The sequence below is a fragment of the Mesoplodon mirus genome, assembly GCF_964341445.2.
Source record: "Mesoplodon mirus genome assembly, chromosome: 8".
Taxonomy (NCBI): domain Eukaryota; kingdom Metazoa; phylum Chordata; class Mammalia; order Artiodactyla; family Ziphiidae; genus Mesoplodon; species Mesoplodon mirus.
In genome coordinates, this window is record NC_138984.1 from 92,629,478 (window position 1) to 92,652,594 (window position 23,117).

General features: G+C 37.0%; 1 protein-coding gene across 1 annotated transcript in view; it reads right to left on the reverse strand.

The window, feature by feature from the left end:
- The window catches only part of LOC309809376 (titin), a 299,194-nt gene that overhangs the window by 92,906 nt on the left and 183,171 nt on the right, over window positions 1–23,117 (reverse strand). Inside the window, exons 190-220 of the mRNA XM_082630429.1 lie at window positions 21,404–21,451; window positions 20,446–20,847; window positions 19,994–20,272; window positions 19,471–19,746; window positions 19,177–19,316; window positions 18,422–18,548; window positions 18,066–18,329; window positions 17,509–17,775; window positions 17,109–17,372; window positions 16,881–17,020; window positions 16,595–16,721; window positions 16,211–16,477; window positions 15,838–16,104; window positions 14,746–15,012; window positions 14,514–14,653; window positions 13,963–14,089; window positions 13,030–13,172; window positions 7,927–8,050; window positions 7,125–7,391; window positions 5,351–5,448; window positions 4,501–4,669; window positions 4,138–4,404; window positions 3,765–4,031; window positions 3,394–3,672; window positions 2,894–3,302; window positions 2,665–2,789; window positions 2,296–2,562; window positions 1,245–1,514; window positions 852–1,154; window positions 458–760; window positions 21–208 (exon numbers count right to left, since the gene is read on the reverse strand). Of these exons, the coding sequence (XP_082486555.1) occupies window positions 21–208; window positions 458–760; window positions 852–1,154; window positions 1,245–1,514; window positions 2,296–2,562; window positions 2,665–2,789; window positions 2,894–3,302; window positions 3,394–3,672; window positions 3,765–4,031; window positions 4,138–4,404; window positions 4,501–4,669; window positions 5,351–5,448; window positions 7,125–7,391; window positions 7,927–8,050; window positions 13,030–13,172; window positions 13,963–14,089; window positions 14,514–14,653; window positions 14,746–15,012; window positions 15,838–16,104; window positions 16,211–16,477; window positions 16,595–16,721; window positions 16,881–17,020; window positions 17,109–17,372; window positions 17,509–17,775; window positions 18,066–18,329; window positions 18,422–18,548; window positions 19,177–19,316; window positions 19,471–19,746; window positions 19,994–20,272; window positions 20,446–20,847; window positions 21,404–21,451 (6,881 nt within the window). The remainder of the gene's footprint in view (window positions 1–20; window positions 209–457; window positions 761–851; window positions 1,155–1,244; window positions 1,515–2,295; window positions 2,563–2,664; window positions 2,790–2,893; window positions 3,303–3,393; window positions 3,673–3,764; window positions 4,032–4,137; window positions 4,405–4,500; window positions 4,670–5,350; window positions 5,449–7,124; window positions 7,392–7,926; window positions 8,051–13,029; window positions 13,173–13,962; window positions 14,090–14,513; window positions 14,654–14,745; window positions 15,013–15,837; window positions 16,105–16,210; window positions 16,478–16,594; window positions 16,722–16,880; window positions 17,021–17,108; window positions 17,373–17,508; window positions 17,776–18,065; window positions 18,330–18,421; window positions 18,549–19,176; window positions 19,317–19,470; window positions 19,747–19,993; window positions 20,273–20,445; window positions 20,848–21,403; window positions 21,452–23,117) is intronic.

The following is a 23,117-nucleotide window of genomic DNA, read 5'->3' on the forward strand; positions in this document are numbered from 1 at the left end:
TTTAGATACACATGCCCTACCTTATAAGTCAGTTCAGGGACAAGTTTCTTATTGCAACGAATCCAATCATCTTTCCCTTCTTCACATCGTTCTATTATATAGCCCAATATTGGGCCTCCTCCATCTTTCAGAGGAGGTTCCCATGTGAGCTGAACTGATGACTGAGTCTGATCTGAGGAGTTTAGGTTCACAGGAGGACTTGGTCTCTCTGGATTGGAAGAAAGAGTTGGAGCATACCATTTAATTCAGTGACAGCTTATTAAGATAATGCTGTAATCATTTCTATCATCCCCATATTCACTGGATACAAGCAGGCCCAGTCTGGATTTCTACAATTTTGTTCAAATTTTTTTGATGTTCTTTTCATTAACTTCTGTTTAATTTGATTTATTTTAATCGATAAGCTTAATTTCTTGATTAAATGGAGTACTTATTTCCCTTTTTTTGATGGACTCACCAATTGGATCAGCAACTTTGATGAAGGGTGTGGCTGCACTTGGTTTTCCAACTCCAATTCGGTTTTGGGCCCTAACCCGGAAACTGTACTCCTGTCCTTCCACCACATCAGTGACAGTTGCAGACAGGTCTTCAGCTCTTACTGTCATGGTAGTTTCCCATCTGATAGAAGTCTTGTCCCTTAATTCAATGACGTAGTTTGTGATCTTGGCACCTCCATCATACTCTGGTGGTTCCCATGTCAATGAGACACCAAATCTGTTCACATCAGTGACCATTACATTCAAAGGAGGGCCTGGAACATCTGGATTTCCAGAAAACACGGGCTTTAGGTTATCTCAGGGATAAAAGCAAAGATAAGCTAATTTACAATTTACTTAAAAACTTCTTCTTACCATATTTACTCCTTGCTTCTACAGGACTGTCAGTTTCTACTGGTTCACCAGTGCCAACTCTATTTCTTGCGCTCACACGGAATAGGTACTCAACTCCTCCTTTTTGTAGTCTAGTGACAGTAAACTCACAACTCTCTGCACGGTCAGTGGCCAGAACCCAGGTCTTTCTCTTGATGTCACGTCTTTCAACAACATAACCTATGATTTTGCTTCCACCATCAGTTAATGGTTCTTCCCAAGCGAGGCTCACTTCACCATCAAATGTTTCTGTCACTTCTAAGTTACGTACTGGCCCAGGAACATCTGGAATTCACATATACATTTTTTGTTTTAGTGTGTTATCACGCTTTTAGTTATGCTTTGCCAATAAAGTCAAATGACTCAAGGGCTTACCAATAACTTGTAAATTGATGAATGCTTCTGCTTTTCCATGTTTGTTCTGAAGCACAATTTTATACCTTCCTTTGTCTCCTTTCTTGGCTTCTAAAATTCTGAAAGAAGTCTGTTCAGCTGTAGTATCAACAGTTTTTGAAGATAGAGGTTCATTTTCTTTAAACCACTCAGCTTCTGCTTTGGGGTAGGCATCATAGGGCACCACCATGGTCAGAGGCTGGCCAACATCAACCACCAGGTCTTGGTCAGCTGTCTTGATTTTAGGTGCGGCTAGTGAGAAAAATAATATGTGAATGCTTTTGAGTTATTTATTGTAGTCCAGCTATGCCACAGCTTCTTTACTATGCATTTGTTAGCAAATACTGGTTACGTGTCACAGTAACTTTACAGGAGAGAACACTAGCTGACTTAGAGTTCTCATGGCTTATTTTGCAAATTATCAGACTCTGAAGAATAGAGGACTAAGTATGATATGAAACCACAAAAATCTCCATTCTTTGCCAATAATAATAACAGAGGCCTGAATATAGTGCACAGAACATGTTTTTGGTTTTTTGTTTTTTATATAAAATAGGCACCTCATACTTAGTTCAAGATAAACTAGATAAACTTGTTCTTATGCATAAGAGGTACATTAATGGCTCTTTCAAAATGCCAACCTCTAAGGATGTCTTGGAAGCTTGGGTCAGGATGAGAACAGACCTAAGAGGCCCCACAGGGATCTGGAAAGTAGAAAAGTATGGGGCTGTCTCTAGGTCTGGGTTTGCTGGGAAGACTCTCAGGGCAATAGGTTAATTCTAGGAGTTAACGAACAGCTGCCACGTGCCAGGAGCTGTGCAAGGTTATCGCATGTAAAGAGCAATGCTGTCAATTTCCTCTTACTCAGGACACTTGGTGGTAAGAGGAATTAGAATAGTTAACATGTGGACAAGGCTTAATAGGAATAAAAAGCTCTCACAAACATTTTCTCATTAAGTAACTGTGAAATCTGAAACCTACCCAGTATCTGTGGTATTGTGAGGATGTTTGAAAATAAAAGAAAGGGACTTACCTGCCAGTTCAAGCTTAGCTCTGGCTTCTTTGTCTTTGGCAATAAATCTGTATTCACCCTGGTCACGGGGCTTAATGTCACAAATCTGTAGCCTGTGTATCTTTCCTTCACTCATCATCTGGTGTTTGTCACCCTGGACAATAATCATGTTGTTTTTTAGCCACTGGACTTCCACCTTATCTTTGTTGAGCTCAGCTAAAAAGACAACATCAGTACCAGGGGCTTCAAGGATGTCTTGGGGAGGCCTGATGATCTCAACAGGGATTTCTGAAAAGCAAATGTGAAATAAATACAAACATGTTTGTATTGGGATTAACAACATTTAAAAACATACTAGTATTAAAAATCGTCCTTTCACTTAATATGTACCTTCCACAAAGAGTCTAGCTCGAGACCTCCTGTCTTCTACTCCACAAGCATATTCACATTCATCATCCAGCCTGCAGTCTTTTATAATGAGTCTATGTATTCTGCCATCTTTTTCAAATTTGTATCTAAAAGAAGAGATTGAATTATTGGTTAGCTTGCATAATGACCACTAAATTGGCAAACTTGTATATATAGCTACAGAAATAGAGACTGAGAAGCTCTCACGTACTTTTTGCCTTCTTTGATTTCTCTCCCGTTTCTGTACCATTTTACATTTGCTTTCTCTCTGGAGAGCTGGCAGGAGAAGACAGCTTCGTCAAACTCAGTGACTGTCTGGTCTTCTAAGTGTTCCACAAATTCTGTAGGGGCTTCTATGATGAGAAGTTCAGCAACAGATTTATCTTGTCCAGCAGTGACAATGTATTCACCTTCATCTGGGAAGCCACAGTCTTTAATGATTAGAGAGTGCTTATATTTATCAATTCTGTACAAAACACGGTTGTCAAAAGCCACCTCTTCTCCGTTTTTGGTCCAGTTCAGTCTTACATTGAGACGGTTCACCTTGCACCAGAATGTGACAGATTTCTTCTCCATTGTTTCAATATCTTTAAGAGGCTCAGTGATCCTAAGGTCTTCCTCTGTTGGAAAGGAGAAGAAGAGTGTTGATTTTAATTGTTTTCGTAATAGAAATTGATTTTTAAAATCTCTAATGTCAAATAAGTGACTTACCTTCTACAATTAGATTGGCTGCACTCTTAACATTTTCACCTCTGTGATTGGTCAGAGACACATTATAGTTGGCTTGATCATCTAATTGTGCATCTCTAATTCTGAGGGTGTAGACCAGGTCTTTATGGAGAATAATGTATTTTGAACTATCAAATATGGCTTCTTCATTTCTGAACCATTTGGCTTTGGCACCTTCGGTATTGACCTCACAGTTAAAGACAGCTTCTTGTTGTTCCTTCACACGGGTGTTCTTCAGAGGAACTATGATCCTGAGTTTTTCTGAAAGCAATCAACAAGATTTTATAGTATGAAGAAGTACTAATGTGGTAGATGCAAATATAAGTAAATCCAAGAAGCACAAACAAACTTACCAATTACTGTCAAGTGAGCTGCTGCTCTGGCAGCCCCAACCATGACTACATAAGTGCCCATATCTTGTAATGTGGCATCTTTCACAACTAGGATCCTCTTTTTGCCATCAGCAATTATGTCATATTTATCTCCAGATTCAAGTGTCTTATCATCTCTCTTCCACTGGACTGCAAAGCTTTCCTTTGATATAGAGCAGACAAACTCAGCCTTTTCTCCTTCAAGTATTTCAATGTTTTGAGGCTTTGAGATAAATTCAGCAGCAAGTTCTGGAAAGAAAAAGTTGCAAGATATTGAAAAATTAAGCATTTGTACCTTACATGCAACAAGTATGATTTTCTTAAAATACAATAGTATTCACTGTAATTTTCATACCATGAACTTTGACTTTGCCATCGGTTCGAGAACTTGGGAGTCGGCAGTTGTAGTTGCCAGTGTCTTCCAGGTGAGCATTCTGAATGATCAGGGTTCTCTTTCGTCCAACAGTAAGTGTTTCATATCTTCCTGTTTCAATGATCTCTTCATCCCCTTTGTACCAAATTACTTCTGCTCCGGGCTTGGAGACCTCACAAACCAGTTTTACAGTGTCTGTTTCACTGACTTCAATGTTGGTAAGATTTTTTGTAAAGACAGCTTCTTCTTCTGCAAGAAGAATTAAAAGCAAAAAACATTGAATTAAACTGGAAATTTTATTTTTCCCAACACATATACTCCTGCAAAGAAAGACTTCATTCTTACCCAGGACTGTCAGCATGCCGGAAGTTCGCGCTGTCCTTACTTCACAGGAATATTCTGCTTCATCAGCCACTAGACATTTGTTGATGACAAGAATGCGGACTGCTCCCTTAGATATGATGTCATATTTTTTGCCCTTTTTAATTTCAGCACCATCTTTAAACCACTGAACCTATATTTAAGATAAATAAATACCTTTATCAGTTCTGTTGTTCCTTCACATGTGTGTCCTTAAGAGGAACTATGATCCTAAGCTTTTCTAAAAGCAGTCAATAAGACTTTACATTATGAAGAACCGAAGTGGTAAATATAACCAAGCCCCCAAAAACAAGAACAAACTGCTTCAATTATTAAATGAGCAGCTGTGATACTATTACCAGTTATTAAAAATAATGGGATCATGTATTAGAGCCGTAGAGGGCCTTGGATTTCATGCAGACCAACTCCTTTGTTTTCCAGGACTCAAAGTTGACTCGCCAATGGTAGTTAATGGCAACCAGGAGTACTGAATTGAGACATATGAGATTGCTGATATTTGATTGTTGTTTTTTTTATTTGATTGTTTTTAACCTAAGAAAACATCAATTTCATATGGTTCAAATTAATAATATCTAAATCTCCTGATTGCAAGTCCAGTGTTTTTCAAGTAATAGCAAATGAATAATAGTAATACTAAAAAGAGAACAATTAAATCAAGTATGTCTCTCACACTAAAGTAATAATCGTTAATCTAAAAGTAAAGAGATGACTACAGAGAGGTTTGATTCATTTTTTTTGTTTTTTTCATTTTGGTCAGACCAAAAGGAAACAAAGTGATCAGAAAACACAAGTTAGCAACCACACAATCACAGACCTTGGCATTTTCTCGGGAAATTTCACACTCAAACCGAGCCATTTCTTTTTCTTTAACTTGAAGATCGGTGAGTGGTCTTAAGAAGTCCACATGAGCAGCTGTAAGAGAAGGTCATCAGAATTCAGAATGAGGTTTCTAGAAATTCACTCTGATACACTATGGTGCTTTTGCAGGCTTTTTCATATTAGCAGGCTACAGCTGATTTGGAAATCACTTGGAGCTGCCATTCAGTTGTGATACTTTGCATTTTACATATCTCTTTAGTTTTCATAAAATTATGTGGCATAATGTATGTCCAACTAATTCTTCCTATTTATCTATCTATCTATCTATCTATCTATCTATCTATCTATCGCCAGCTCAGTTCTGAATGATAGCTGGAGGAAAAATCTTCATTGATACTTCTCCAGAGTTGAAAGTTGATACCGTCAAAGGAAACACCAGTAGCAAAGAATCATTATCTTATTTAAGGCAGGCAGCATAATCTTTGAGAAATTAGAAGAATTCAATGACAGTGCAGCTTGAAAATCTATAATCAGTCTTGTCTATGGCTAAGATACATGAGTTTGCAATTGAAATCACATACATTCAGCTTTTTTGGTGTGTGTCAGCTTCAAAGAGGTCACGTATAAGTCAGGTATAAAGTCCATTAGTGTGACAAAACAACATGCTTTGAAGGGAAGGGTGATTTTTTTTTTTAATCTCTGGTTTCATTTATCTCCAGAATTAAGTCGGTGGATATATAGGATTGGAGAGCTGCCCACATGCCCTTCCTTCTTTCAGGGTTCCTCGTGAGTCCTTCCCAAGATGCCCTTTCTTGATCAATGAAATTCTGGGACACAAGTGCTGGCTAATAGGCTTGAAGATATGCTCATTGTTGCTGAGCCTTCTTAGAATAGAGATAAAGTAGGTAACAAAGGGAAGAAGGAGACCCAAGAAGCTATTCTGTCATAAGCGAAAGCAGAGCAGCCACAAAGTGGAAAGAATAAAACAGACCAAGATGCATGGAAGCACAATCAAAGCCACTATGAGCTGTTGACAGATGGGAAGCAACTAAACCAACAGCAAATACTGCACAAAAAGAAAGACACTAAAATATTATTGCTGGACAAATGAATGAATGAATGAAAAAAATGAGCTAGCATGTGGCATTCTGAAAAAAGACGTTTTATTTTCCACCAGAGGAAGAAGTAGTGCTAAAAACCATTAGTGCTCTCTTCATTTATAGGACTCAAAGGATACAGGCTTCTTTCCATCTTCTTTTCCATTCTTATTCTCAGAGACAGCATTATGTGAATGGGCTTTATCATATTACAGCAGACCTCTAGTGTGCTCCTATTCAGACTGAAATTTCATGATCATTTTCTAGTGGTTCCTCATACCTGAAAATTCATTTTCCTTCCAAGTGGCAATTGCTTTCCTTTCCTTTTTTTTTTATGACACCCTTCTTGTCTTTTTAAATTCAATTTGTCCTCATCTGTATTGAGATATTCCTGCAGTAGGCTTACCCCATGTAGACAAAGAGCACATCTCTCACTACTCAGTGAGAAGCATAGCAAAAAGTGATCACTCTGCCTTTCTCAGACCAGATGTAGTGGAAGGACCTCTCTCTCTTTTTTTTAAACACATAAAATATCATGTTACGTCAGTATCGATACTGTAAGTTGCCAAGAAATGCGGTTAGGCCAAGAAGGGCATGCAAAAAGTGGGGTTTTTGTTGTTGTTGTTATCAAAGAGTTGCAAGTGAAAAGTGCTGTGTAAGAAGAATACTTACGCACGACGTTCAGGTTACAGGAAGTCTTAAAATCCTTAGCATCACAAGTGTATGTTTTAATATCCTCTGGGGTGCAGCCGTGTATAATAAGTTTCCTGACCCTGCCATCAGCAACAATTTCATACTTCTTGTTTTTGAGAATTTCTGTCCCATTTTTGAACCATTTCACCTTAGCATTTTCTCGGGATACTTCACACTCCAATACCGCAGTGGCTTCCTCTTCGACCGTCTGGTCCTCAAGAGGCTTAGTGAATTCAACTGGGGGTTCTGAAAGAATCATACTAATTAGCCAAGGTATTTCTCCTTTCTTTCTCCAAGAGTTTCAGCACCTCCTCAATTTTCCTCTCGTATCTTGAGGGCTTTTCTGTTTTTAAGTTTCATTTGTAAGTTTTGATTCCACTCAGATGTTTTCGTCTAATAATGATGTTTCATCATTATTTTTATATACAGAGGAAAAGCATTTTTAGAGAATATGAAACATCAAGGAAATAATAGCCAACTCTTGGTTAAGAGAGTGATAGATACCTATTGATAATAATTCTCCCTCCAGCTGTTTATGAAATGCAGTAAAAACAGTGGGGATGGAAAAAGGAAGTAAAACCTATTCTAGCCAATTTTGGCTTTTTTTTTTTTTTTAGTAGTCTGTGAAATATTTTGTCAAGCCAAAAAGTAAAATTAGACTTTCTGATATTTGGTGAATTTTAATGATCTGTGGTACTTACCATATACAGATAGTTGAGAGTTGGCATTATTTATGAACCTCTGCATTATACATGTTTTAAAAAATAAGCCATGTGATTACCTTTCACGAAGAGGTTGGCTTGCGTTTTGAAATCTTTTGCTACTAGTTGGACTTCTCCAGCATCCTCTAACTTTACATCCCGCAGAGTAAGTGTATGAACTCTTCCTTGTGAACGTGTGACCACCTTTTTTAGAAAAAAAAAAAAGATGCAGTTTAAGAATATATGCATGGTAACTAAATTTATCATGGTGATCATTTTGAAATCTATAGAAATATAGAATCACTATGTTATGTACCAGGAACTAATATAGTGTTACAGGTCAATTATACTTCAAAAACAAACAAACTCACAGAAGAAGGGATCAGATCTGTGTTTTCTGGAGGTGGGGGGTGAGGATGGGGGTTCATTGGATGAAGGCAGTCAAAAGGTAGAAACTTCTATTTATAAGATAAATAAGTACTAGCGATGTAATGTACAACATGATAGATATAATTAACACTGCTCTATGTTACATATGAAAGTTGTTAAGAGGGTAAATCCTAAGAGTTCTCATCATAGGAAAAATTTTTTTTCTATATCTTTAATATCTATATGAGATAATGGATGTTCACGAAACATTATGGTAATTATTTCATGATATACCTAAGTCACATCATTGTGCTGTACACCTTAAACTTATACAGTGCTGTATGTCAATTATATATCAAAAAAACTGGAATAAAAAAAGAATATGTGAAACGGCATTCCTATATATATATATGTATGTGTGTGTGTGTGTGTGTGTGTGTGTGTGTATATATTTTTTTGGTGCATTTAGTTCATTCAGGTAAACAGTTTGAAATAGTGCTCTCCAAGTTGTTTTATAATCATTTGTATAGTATATATGTATTTGAAAATAATTCTAACCAATAGTTTGGAATCTTTTAAGGAAATTTTAGGCTTTTATAGTTTCTCAGTTACCTTTACATAGTTACTAGGAGGCCTTTTATGTTGAAATGCCTAGGCAAATTTATATGTGTGTATTTATATGTATACATATATATTTGCCTCCATTCTGCTTCTGGGTTTATATATATAAAGGAAGAACTTAGAATAGCTAAATCATGAAAGGAAGGGGAAAAAATGATTGCAGATAGTAAGTTGAAAGTAAACTTATGTTCTAAATGCAAGGTGTTTGCCTTGCAATGAGCTGGAATTCTTCCCATTTATTTTAGCAATTAAAATTATTTTGCAAGCCAATTAAACTGTGATTAAAATAATTTGTACAATTTCTTAATTTTGTTCAAAAACACAAATGAAGATGTTGCCTCTTCTTCCCTTTCATGTATTTGCACCTCATGACTGGTAAAATCAGGTATCAGGCAGGGCTACAATTGTTCACATAGCAGTGAACAAATGGATAAAGGAACTTCAGAACTAGTTAAAACAGGAGACCACTGTGATCTTAGAATATCAAGACAAATACTGCCATTACCGTTAAAATTTGGATGATAAATTCTTGTTGCAAATGCAACCTTAGGTGGTTTGAAGGGGTACAGACTGTAGGAAAATGAATTGTCAAAAAGAATACACTGCCTTGGGCTTCCCTGGTGGCGCAGTGGTTAAGAATCCACCTGCCAATGCAGGGGACACAGGTTTGTGCCCTGGTCCGGGAAGATCCCACATGCCGCGGAGCAACTAGGCCCGTGTGCCACAACTACTGAGCCTGCACTCTAGAGCCCACAAGCTGCAACTACTGAAGCCCGCGCGCCTAGAGCCCAAGCTCCGCAACAAGAGAAGCCACCGCAATGTGAAGCCCGCACACCTCAACAGGGAGTAGCCCCCGCTCGCTGCAACTAGAGAAGGCCACACGCAGCAACGAAGACCCAATGCAGCAAAAAATAAATAATAAATAAATAAATTAATTAAAAACAAGAAAAGAATACACTGCCTTGATATGGGCTGCCTTTAGGTCCCATAATTGTGGCATGTGCAATTGAAAATCAGGCTACAGACAGGGCCATCCTGACAGTAAATAATAAGACAGTTGGAGGTTCTTCCAGTTCTGCCATCCAAAAATTCCATAAGACACTGTGCCCTGTCATACAGATTGACTTTGCTTCAGAGTTCACTTACAGTTAAGAATTTGATACAAAATTTTTCACCAGTGGAACTGTTTATTATGCTGGTGTAAAAAAAAAGAGTCAGGAATAAAATTTCATATAAAGGTTTTTCCTTAGTGAAGAGCTGGGCATGGTTATTAATATAACTACCTTAATAATTGAGAAAGACAAAAACATAATAAGGGAAAATAAATAGGAGAAGGTAATTAAGATATGTCCTAGGAACACAGCTACTTATTCAAGGACATGGTGCTTGAATGGGAGAAAAACTGTTCCTGTGATGACGTTTCAATATAAATTTTGAATTTAAAATTTGGACTGTGATTTAGGGCTATTTGAAAATGTATCTCAGGTTCTAATCCACCAACAGATATGTCTTATCTGTTAACATGTTGTTTTATCATTGAAATTCCTCTGAGGCTACTCTAGAGTATTCTGTTACTGAGAACTTGGCTCAGAACACAGTGGTTCTTAGGAAATAGCTCATATAGAGTATACACTGATTATGTTAAAGGGCAAAAAACTAACAGCTACCTTATAAAAATAAACCAATAATGTGAATGCTGAAGATTTTGTGGTAGATTATGTAAAGATAATGTTAGAGATTGTTCCTTTAAAATATTGTTAACTTATAATGGAAGCATATTACTATAATACAATAGGCATTATGACTGTGACCAAGCTATTAAAGTTTAAATACAAAATTCTCAATGGCCATTTAGGACTTAGCAGTCTTTTCCTGGACTGATGGCCAAAGGGGGGAAAAAAACCACAACTCATGTCTGAAATTTTCTCTTTTGATTTTCTATTCTAATAATGTGTTTTTGTTTGGTTGCAGAATGTTTAGCCTCCAAAAACTATACCAAAGTGAAGATGAAAGGCCTGAATTAAATTGATAATAGCTAGTTTGTTCTGATAGACTTAATTTAAACAAAACCTGCAAAATGTAGTAAAATGACTTTGTTTCACAGTTTATATTTCAGTTCTTTATAAAAAGAGACTTTTGATAATATACGAGCAAGTTCACAAAAGGCTGAAGTATTTTAGGTGGCTAAAGTAAAAGATTAAAATTCCTATGCCAAGAGAGACACAAAAAGGCCCAATAGAATTATAGTAAGGTGATCCTTTCTAGCCTGAGAAAAAAGTTCCGTGACAATAAGATAAATTGTGTGTGTGTGTGTGTGTGTGTGTGTGTGTATTTTAGTAAAAGAAATGTAACTCAGATTTTTAGGAGTCTATATTTTAATTTAAGATAGCATAGTTTTTATATACACTACTATAAATAAAATAGATAACTAATAATGACCTACTGTATAGCACAGGGAACTCTACTCAATACTCTGTAATGGCCTATATGGAAAAAGAATCTAAAAAAGAGTGGATATATGTATGTGTATAACAGATTCACTTTGCTGTACACCTGAAACTAACACAACATGGTAAATCAACTATACTCCAATAAAAATTAAAAAAAATAAAAAATAAAAATAAATAAAATAGTACAGTTTTTACATTAGAAATAATGACTGATCTTTAATAAAAGCTCTTAATTTGAGCAAAAAATATTTAGTAGCAAAAGAATAATATCTTTTGTCCTTAAGCAGTGTTCCTTTATTCAAATCATGATTTTATAGATCTAGAAAGGATTTTGAAGTCAACCAAGTCTCTGTCTTTAGACATGAAAGCAGTTAAACCACACTTAACTGGACAAATGTATATTTTTAAAAAGCAAACTTGAAGGTGGAGATGCCTCCGTCACCCAGTTCAGTATTTAGAAGACCTCACGGTGAGGACAGTTTCCTCATATTAAACTTAATTCTCTTGCTGCAATTTGAACGTATGGCTGCTTTTTCTATCCTTCGAAACAGGAGATCAACTGGTCATTATTGTCAGTATAGCAGGCAGATTTTATCTCTCAGATGACTGTTAACTGAATCACCCTTCAATCACTTTGGCAGAATACTAGTTTTTTGTTTGTTTGTTTGTTTGTTTGTTTGAGAACAGTTGTTCAAAGGCATTTCCCTTCTAATACTTTAATCAACTTTGTGGCTCTTTGTTAAACTGAATCCCTTTTAAATTACATTCCTATAATTCTTAACAGCTTGATTTAAACTGAGAGCTTGATGCCACATTTGATACTCTTTCTAAAAATATTGAAAAAAAGCTGACAGAGAACAATGAAATGCCTTGTGCTTTCTTTCCAACCCATGTTGGGCATTTTCTATAATTTTATTTCAAGAATTAAAAATTAATGGTGAATTATAAAGATAATTTAGACACACGCATTGTCTTAGGGAGCAAAATACATAGCTCAATTTGGGTAAACTGTATTTTGGGCCTATCTGAATAATCACTCTGGTTTTTACTTACGGGTGAAATTTGGGGTAACACCAGAAGCTAGTTATTCCCTAAAACTTCTTAAAGTATATTTGTTCATACATGTGGGTAATCACAGAGCCCTTCTTTCTTGCCAGCACCATCCGTTGCACTTTAAATAGTCCACTTGCATTCCAGAATTGGCACAAAGCACTTGAGGGTTAAAAATAGCTTTGGAGAAATGCTTGAAGAGCAGATATCTGCCCAGAAGTTATCTCAACTACTTGATCAACTGCCTGAAATGGAATTTCCATCCTCTCCTCTTAATATTCTTATATGCAGAACACTAGATAGCATGGAGAGAATTAGCCATAAATCTTAATCTGTACCCTCGTTAGCACGCATTGAATCAGAAAGCCTTTTTGATCCTTCCTGTCTTTTGATGAATTAAACTATCACTTATAGCTAATGAGTGTTTGCCTTTTCTTCAAAAACCTAAAACTTGATCATACTTAAAATGTTAATTTCCATTTCAATAAAAATATCATCAGGTTAAACCAACAAAAATGAGAAGAATCTGCTTTACAATTTCAGCAGAAATCAGGCTTGAGTAGGGAAAAGAAAGGGAAAGGGAGCTGAGGGGATGGACGTAGGAAAGCAAAGAACAAGGAACACACACGTGAAGATGAAAGAACTGAGGGAAAAGGAAGAGCAAGGCAAGGCAACCGCACTCCTGCTTCTTACCTTATCACTGGGCTCTAGTTTCTTCCCTTTGAGGTACCATTCCACTGGGATATCCTCATAAGACAGCTCGCAGTGGAAGGTGGCTGTTTCTCCTGCAGTCACTGTGACATCCTTTAGAGGCCTCAGAAGACCAATGACTCGTGCTTTGCGAGAGGAAGGAAAAAGCTTTGGGTGACTCATTTTGTAATTCCAGAAGGATAAATACAGATTTAGTTATTAATCTCCATGGTTGCTTTCTTCAAGAAGGAAAGAGCCACAGGACTGCCCACTGTTCTCACTCCCATGTGGACGTGGCCCCTTGGTGCCCAGAAGGGGAGAGCTAGTGGCCTGAGAGTGGATATCTGTAGGGGCCCTTTCGTTCTGATATATAAGGTCAGCAAGAAATTAGTGCTGCATCTGTCTCTGTGCCGGGCGTCAAGTTCCTTTTGCTACGTAAGGTATGCGACTTCCAAAATAACCAAGCCTCTGATTGGGAGAAGACAAGGGCCGCTCAATGTCATAGCCTGTCCAACCCATAAACAATTTTGCACCTTCCAAAAATGTTAGCCTGAAATGAGTCTGAAATGCCCACACAGCAAAGTTTTTCTTTATGGTGCTATACTTGTACAGCCACTTGAAGGATTTCTTTAAGGGTCTTTAAGTGTTCTGAGTTAGATTCTTTTTCTATGCATATCTACTTTGAGTGAAAGAATTACGAAGTGGGAGATTCTGACTTAATTTTCTTTTGTTCAAATGGCAAGGTCAGTGAAATTTCCAGAACTTTAGAATCTGAACCACAGTTGTATGAGGATGACAAAAAGTAAATACAAGAAAGCCAGTTTCTATACTTTAATAATGTTTTCTAATTAATTGAATAAATCCAATTAATTTCACTCACATCCATTTGCTGCAGAACTATACAATTTGTTTTCAGCAGAAACACGTAATACTTACGTTTTACTCGGAGGTGGGCACTAGATTTAACATTGGCAGCTTGGAAATCTACCCCACCGGTCTGGTCCAGGCGGCAGTTGTGCAAAATAAGGAAGTGCATTTTGCCTTCTTCCTTGATCTCACACTCCTGTACCCAAAGAAAGAAAAGGTTTCGTAGGAAGTCATCTTCTTTGGTATTTTTTTCTGAGGATATAATATCTTAATTAAAGGAATTTACAAATAACTGGTGAGGTGACTATATAATTTTGAGTTTTGTGAAAGAAAGCTAACAAATATTATTCATGAAGGCAATGTTTATTTTAGCCACAACATTTTGAACCAACTAGCAGCATTACAGAATATCTACAGCCTCATACCACTATGCTGGATCAAAAATAATGCAAGTGTACCTGTCCAAGCCCATTCATAGACCCTAATAGCTCTCTTTGGTTTGAGGTCTGGTAAAGAACCTGATATGTTTTAAATGCCCTGCATGCAGTCTGACTTTTCTCCTGTCCTTTTCTATTTCATACAGCTCCTCTATGTGTTGACAAGTTCAGAAATAGCCTTACAGGTGTTTGGAGTAGCGCCTCTCCCTTGAGTTTCCAGTTGGCGTGGATATCATCTTCCGAGATTTCGGTTTCAAAGCGGGCCGTCTCAGTCTCCATCACCTCCACGCTGTACAAGGGTCGCACCAGTTTAATTTCCCGATCTAGAAAAAGTGCAGGGTCAGCATGTGTCATTGGCCTCTGGCAGAAATAACTCCAACAGCTTCAAGAGTGAAACTCGTGGAAATGTCCTTACCCTCAATCTCAAGCTTCCCTGAGGTCTTATCTGTCCCACAGTCACAGGTGTACTGTCCAATATCTGATTTCAAGGCTTTCTTTAGGATTAGCATGCGCTTCCTGCCATCTGCCTTAATAACAGCATTTTTAGATGGCTTTATCTCCTGTCCATCTTTAAACCATTTCACCGGTGCATCTGCTTTGCTAATTTCACACTGTAGAATCGCTTCATCTTTCTCTGTGCCAGTGTAATCTTGAAGCTTTCCTGTAAAGTATGGATCTCCCTCTGCAAGTAAAGTGAAAAAATTTTATTAACCACTTAAGGAGATGACAGTCTCTTGGAAAGTTTAAGGGGCAGCTCACAGAGGTCTGGGTATGTTTAGAAATTGCACCATGGTTCCACAAACATTTAACATGTTTATGTTCAAAAGTTCTCTAAAAGTTAGAAACAGAATCAATGCCTGGGACTTATCAAAATCTTATCCATCTATATTATTTTTGAAGTATTTTATTAACAGTAGTTTGAAAGGTACAATGACATTTAGTTTCAAACTTAATTATGTGTTCCTTCATTATTCAGATGAATTTTTAATTTCTTAGCAAATCTCTTATGCCTCGTTTACCTGTAAGCTTTCAGATTCACATGATTAGTTTTTCTTATATCAATTGTTTGCCTTTGATAGTTTCTATATATGTTAGACTTTGTATATAATATGCCTAATATTAAGGGCCCAGGAAAAACAATGAGCTTTATTAATGTAAGTTCTGTGATTCCTAGGGACTTGAAAAACATTTTTCTGAAATAATTTTGATAAAGTGAGGGGAGAAGAAGTATTTATATTTCTATTTTAAACATGACAGGGCTCAATAATTAATTGAGTTTTAATTCTGATTTGAACTGGCTATTTTGTGAGCAGAGTCTATCCCTTTAAAATCCTCATATTTTTAGGTAAAAACATTTGAGAAACAAGCCTAATAATATATGTGATAGCTTCTTAAGGACAGGTGTTGCTTTCATGCAATATAACCCTTGAAAGAATTTTATATAGTAGATACTCCACAAATTTCTGATGAATTGAATACAATAAATTGAAAAAAAAAAAGCACCTACCTAGCACAGTGAGTTTGGCTTCTGAACTTAACCCCATAGCTTCTACTTTAATTTGAGAGGTGTCATCAATAGAGAGGTGTTTGAATGTGATGGAATGCGTTTTCCCTTCATCATGCATTGAGACGAACTTGCTGGTATGCAGGCGCTGGTCATTCTTGAACCAGCGAACATGAATGTTATCATGGGACAGCTCCACAGTAAACACAGCACTTTCCCTCTCTTTGGCTGTTACATCCTTGAGTGGGGTGAGGAATTTGAGTCGGATTCCTATCAAGAAAAAAAAAACCTTATTAATTCCTTTCCTTAAAGGAAGATATATAAAAGCAAAAAAAAAAAAGCAATTAAAGTTGGCCTATCTGATAAAACTGTTTACCTTCAATGATCAGTTTGCCACTTGTGTGCTTATCTTCAGCTTCAAATATGTATTTTGCTTCATCTTCAAAAGCAGCAGATTTGATCACCAGCGAATGCCTAGTGCCATCCTTAAGAAGCTCAGTTTTGTCATCGCCTGTGATTTTCTGGGTTCCTTTCAGCCAACGGTATGTTTTGGGCTCCCTGGATACTTCACACTCAAACTTAGCCTCATCTTTCTCAAAGACTTTAACATCACTGAGAGGCGTGATGAAGATAAGTGGCAATTCTGAAAAAAGAAGAGGGTGTGAATGAAGCCAGAATATGATTCCATTCATCAATTCTGGGTCCCATAAGGAAGCCTGGCAAGCAAAATACAGAAGGGTGGCTGGCAGGTGGAGTGTACCTTTCACTTTCAGATTGGCTGCAGATTTAGCGTTGGCAGCTTGGAAGGAGACCTCGCCTGTCATATCCAGCTGGCAGTTATAAAGGACCAGAATATGCTTCTTCCCATCTTCAATGATTTCACGGTCCTGTTTGGAGTGAGGTTAGGGGGAAAGAGAAAGGAGAACATCATTTTCATCACTGGCTATTTCTACAAATAATCAAGAGATTTCATACCAAAAATGTATCATTTTTCACCAACAACCAAGCAAGCCCCCCGCCTGTGTGATCAGATCATTGTGACTTACAGGGGAAGCAGTTAAAGGCTCTCCTTTTAATTTCCACTGGCCATGGACATCTGGTTCAGAAAGTTCGATTTCAAAGCGAGCTGTTTCACCCACAAACACTTCTACTCCATACAGAGGTTTTTCCACTTTTATTAGTTGGGCTGAAATTATACAGACTTTTGTTCGAATGACTGAACAAATACACTGCAGGTTCAGATGGGGTACATTTAAAAAGTTTACACAACTCACCCTCAACAGTGACATTTGCTTTTGTCTTGTCTGTGCCACAGTCACACATGTATTCGCCTTTGTCTTTCAGTTTTGCCTTTTTGATTTTTAAGATGCGGCGCAGGCCGTCTGCCTTGATAGAGTATTGGGGTGAAGGTACAATCTCTTCCCCGTCTTTAAACCATTTCACTGGCACATCTTTGCTCACTTCACACTTCAGAATAATCTCATCCTTCTCGACTCCAGTCTTATCATGTAATTTCATAGTGAAGTAGGGATCGGCCTCTGTGAAAGACATTCAGCAGATAATCAGAAGAACGTGAAAATGAAAGGTAATTAAAGAGTTACAGGTTGCAAAATGTTTATTACCCACTCCCACCACCCAAAAACTGGCTCTCTGGTTATAGTTGGTCACATATACCTAAGACCTTCAGATTTGCTGTGGAGCTCAGGTCCTTAACCTGAGCTTTGATCTGGGATATATCATCCAGTGTCACTTCTCTCATTTCCAGCTTGTGAAGCTTGCCCTCCGATGAGATGAGTACAGTTCTGCTTGTGTGGAGTTTGGCATCATTTTTGAACCAGACTACGTGCATTTTTTCATGAGAAAGTTCACAGACAAAAGTCGCTGTTTCACCTTCTTTCACTGTTTGATCTTCAAGAGGTGATATGAATTTCAATCTTATACCTGCAATGCAAGGTAATATGCTCAGAAATACAATTTAGTTCAGAAATATTCCACTCTAATCTGTCTGGTAGACAGAATCTGTTTCATATGGCATTTATTGAGTCACCTTTTCAAATGGAGCTATCCTCCATTAAAAAAAAATTAAGGGGGTTGTTTTGATGGCAATGTGAAAATAAAGTCATGGGGCCGATGGTCACTTACAGCTGTTAGAACTTGGTGTTCTGTCTTTAAAGTCAGATATTCATGTGCCTAACTATGGGATGTTAGAGGCAGATCTCACCAGCTCTCACCTGTAACAAATAATCTTGCTGAGGTCTTCTTGCCCTCCACTTCAGCGGTATAGACCCCTTCATCATCAAACTGAGAATTATTGATGACAAGAATGTGTTTCTTTCCATCAGTAATGATATCAAACTTGTCAGATGACTTGATTATATCAGGTCCTTTAGACCATATAGCATTTGCCTCTCGAGTGAGGACACATTCAAATCGAGCCTGTCGCTTTTCTGGGACCGTGACATCCTTCAGGGGCACGACAAAGTCAAGTTCGATTTCTGAAAATCAAACATTAAGAATGAGGTTTTTCAGAATGCAGAGGACTGTAAGATGAAGTTGAGCACACTCCACGAGTTCTAAAGGCCAATACCTCTTACTGTCAGAATGGCAGTCGTGACTGCATTAAGTGCCTGGTAAAGAACTTCACCGGCCTGGTCCAGTTTGACTTTGTGCAAAGTCAAGAAGCGTTTTCCACCATCTGCCTTGATTTCACACGTCTGAAAAATGACAGTTTTAGTTAGCATTTGAATGAGATAGAATGTTTCAGATACAGATTTCTACAGAGTCATAAAAATAACTGTAATACTACTAATAATAAAAATAAGGAAAAGTGTTTTGTCATAAAATTTTTTAAAAATTGCTGAGCTGTCCACAAATAATGCATCAAATTTCTTCCCCTCTTTGAGACTTCAGAAGCTGGAAGTAACTCCATCATTACTGAACCAAATCTGAATGTCAAACATGATTACAGAATGTAGTTATTTTATATGACTAACAACTTATTTTTTTTATTGATGTATAGTTGATTTACAATGTTGTGTTAGTTTCTGCTGTACAGCAAAGTGATTCAGTTATACATATGTATACATTTTTTAATGTTCTTTTCCATTCTGGTTTATCACAGGATATTGAATATAGTTCCCTGTGCTATACAGTAGGACCTTGTTGTTTAACCATTCTATATGTAATAGTTTGTATCTGCTAATGCCAAACTCCCAATCCATCCCTCCCCAATCTTGCCTCCCCCTTGGCAAGTCTGTTCTCTATGTCTGCAAGTCTGTTTCTGTTTTGTAGATAGGTTCATTTCTGTATATGACTAACAACTTAAAATTAGAAATTACTCACAGGTGAGGGCCTTAGAAGTTCTCCCTTCAGTTTCCACTCTCCGGGAATGTCTGCCTCTGAGATTTCTGCATCAAAGCTTGCACTTTCTTTCTCATAAATGGTAACATCCTCTATCGGTTTAAGCAATTCAACTTCACGATCTGTATTGGTAAAGGATGAAATACCATAAGGCTTTCAACAACCTAAAGATGCTTTTGTTTGTGTGTGTGTGTGTGTGTGTGTGTGTGTACATTGTTTTGCCTCAGGCTCATATACAAAGCTTATCTTTGAGAATAAAAGGTAAGATTTTTATACCTCCAAGTGTCAGCTTTGCAGGGTACCTTTTCCCTTCAACTTCCACTGCATATTCATCAATATCTTCTGGCATAGCGTTCTTAATCTTGAGGTGTATAAGATTTCCATCTCTTACTATCTCAGTCTTATCAGTTGGTTCCAAGGGGATTTCATCATATCCTTTGAACCACTTAATGTTTGGAGTATCCTTTGCTATGACACAGGTGAAAACAGCTGTCCCCTTGGGTTTCACATGCTGATCTCGGATGGGTTTCACCAGCCAGTCTCTAATGACTTCTGTATGACAGTTAGGTCAGAAAGATAATTATGATCTGAACAAGTAATATAAATAACTTCCTTAGTAAATTTCAGAAATCAGAAAAAATTCTCAAAACTGGACATGATTAATCTGCTATGATTTGATATTCCCCCTCTTAGATAAGGTATACGACTACTGATATCCTGATACTGGGAAATAAAATTCTCTCTTCTCTTTTCTTAATATAATAATAAGTAGAACTAAATTTTCCAGCAAAGTACTAACCTACTACTTTCACGCAGGATGAGCACTCCAGGTTGTTGGCATTTTCCACGGTCACTGTGTACGTCCCTGCATCATAGTCATCTGCATCACTGATGGTCAGGGCCCGCATCAAGCCAATGATGCTGGGCACAATTTTCCCGGGTTTCTCCACCACAATCTTGCCATCTTTCCTCCAGACCACATCACGTTCTTTATTTAACTCGCAGCTCAAGTACAATGGCTGTCCTTTGACCACTGTGACTTCCTCTTCAAGCGTTTTTACAAAACGCACAGGAAGTTCTGTGGAGAATTGTGGTATTAAGAATCTGCAGAGACTTTTCAATACGTACAATATTTTCAATGAAATAAAACTTGGAAACAAGAGGTTTTGTCTAAAATGACAGTAAAAGTTGCTATTGAGTTTTACTGTGTTAAAGTTTAATACAGACTGTATTCATAAGACTGGAAATTACCTTCAACAATCAGTTTCGCAGTGGAGGTCTTTTCCTTATTTCCCAGACGTAAAACACAGGTGTATTCGCCAGCATCAGAAAGATGAACGTCAATGATATGCAGCTTTCTGTCTTTCCCATCAGCGATGAATCTGTGCTTTGGGCTCTCACGGATATTGCTACCATCTTTCATCCAGCTTGTAACTGCAGTGGAGGGGGAGACTAAACACTCAAAGATTGCAGAAGAGCCAACTGACTCTGCTTCCGTCAAGACAATGTCTTTGATTTCTTTCACAAACTTCAGTGGCACGGCCTTCAGCTGGTAGGTGAACGGAGCTTCAGCAGGCGGTTTCTCTCCACCACTTCCTGGTCTTAACTTTTTCCTTTCAGCTTCTATTGGTGAAGGAGTCTTTTTGGCTACACCTAATTCAAAATAAAATTAAAAGTTGAATTGGCATTTCCATAAGGGTCAGAAAGTGCATATCTGGCTGTCTGCTGCATGAAACCAGTGAGAGTGACCAGAAGACAAGAAGAGAAAATTAAAGACTAGGCAACTGAAAGGTCAATTGAAGTTATCCTGCTTTCTTTCAGAAAGAAATGAGGTGGCATAAGGAATCCATGAATAATAAACGCTCTTCATTTTCTCAAGTTTTAAAGCCAAATATATAATGTCCAGATTAGCGTCTAAGTATTTTATCTGTCATGTATAAATATCATGTATATGAAGAATGAAACTAGGAACTTATAGGGTTTATTATGCTAAAGTATATATTTTATATATGTATTACCCACCTGAATAATATTAGAGGTATATTAGTTGCAATATCAGAAGACATACTAGTTTTTGCCGAATCAATTAGAAGTCTTAAAGATTAATGTAAATTTTGAATTTTTCCCCCCTCGTACAGAAAGCTTCCCTTGAATGTAAAGTTTCCCAGAGTGAAAGGTTACAATTCAGCTACAGGGAAATGAATCTTACCTTTCATGGGAACTTTTGGCTTGGCAGCCTCCTCTTTCGGTGCTTTGGCTTTTGAAAAAAAATAAAACTCAGCATTTAAACAATTTTCAGACTTATTTCATGCTTAGTAGTAAACCACATGGGATGAGTCATGCTCTTTATTATAAATATTAATGCATAAAGAAAAAATTGGATTTATATGACTTCCATGGAGAATATTTGGATATTTCCAAGAAGGCATATTCTGAGAGTGATGTGACCAAGCTAAATTGCCAATGTTTTTAGGATTAAAAAATTACTTTCAGCAAGTAATTCTCCCATTTCTGGAAGGCTTACTCTTTCCTTGTGAAAAAGAGTTTTATTCTTGCTGAGCTATGTAAAGTATTTTATATGTTTATGTATGTGCTGGTTATGTGAACCAAGGAAATACGTTTTTGTCAACAAGGAATCAATGTAGGCAAAAGGGAAATGACCCAGAAGTTACTAAAGGGCTTTCTTTATTAAGTTGGGCAGATAAATCCGGAGAAGACTAAGGACAAAGAAAGGGTCTATGTTCTACAAATGCACGGATTCCTTTGAAGATTTACCTTAATTAGACAATGAACTAAGGCAGAACCAAGACAGTTCCTACACTTAGAGTTTAATTCAGTTCACTCAGGGGCAGTATAAACTGTAGAATCAATTCCCTAGTGTCAGGCTCTGGGGATGTGAGAAAAGCTGTATTTTTATACATACTTAATTATCTCAATGGCAGTTATCGTCTTTTTCTGAACTAATAAAAGTTATCACATAGAAATCATAAAAGCTTAAAAGAATAATGCCCAAACCACAAATATCAGTGACAAAATATGTTAATATAAATATTAAAATTAAACTACAGCCAGAAGAACATAGTATATTGTCTCATGTTATTAAACACAATAAAAACTCAAATATTTCTATAGTGCTTACTATGTACCAAGCACTGTGCTAAGTGTTTTGCATATATTTAATCCTCACAATAATCCTAGTAGGTGGTTATAGTTATTATTCTGATTTTACAGACTAGGAAATTAAAATTTAAAGAGATGAAGGAAGTAGCCAAAGATCAAATAGTTAGGACGTGTATTTATCAATGATCAATACATGTCAAATCATTTTTGGTTTTGAGATTATCACCTAAGTGATGAACTACTAATAGTTCATGTATAACTAATAAGTATTTTGTTTGTACCTGAGATATCTGTACTACTGAGTTAGTACATTTAAGAAAATTATTATTGATCTAAATTCTTATATAGATTTAAAGGCTGAACTATGCAGTCCTTTTTTTTTCCCTGTTCATTGTGGTAAAATATACCTAACATAAAATTTGCCATTTTAACCACAAAATTTTACCATTTTAACCATTTTTAATGCAACTTAATTCAGTTGCATTAAGTACATTCACAATATTATGCAACTATCAACACTATCCATTTCCAGAGCTTTTTCATTATCTCAAAATGCAATCTTTTTAAAAAATGAGAAACGATTCCTGCAGGGCACATGGGAGATTTGATCTCCATGGGATTCCTATACGTATGTCCTTAGAGAGTATCTGTACATCTTAATTTTCATCAGCACTGAACATATTCATTACTTAATCTCAAAAGCATATAAAGAAATGGTGTTTTGCAGGAATGTACATTCCAATTGAAACACAATAGGCAGCCATGGGTGAGAGATTAGGTTGCTATAGAGTAGCAGATGAAGA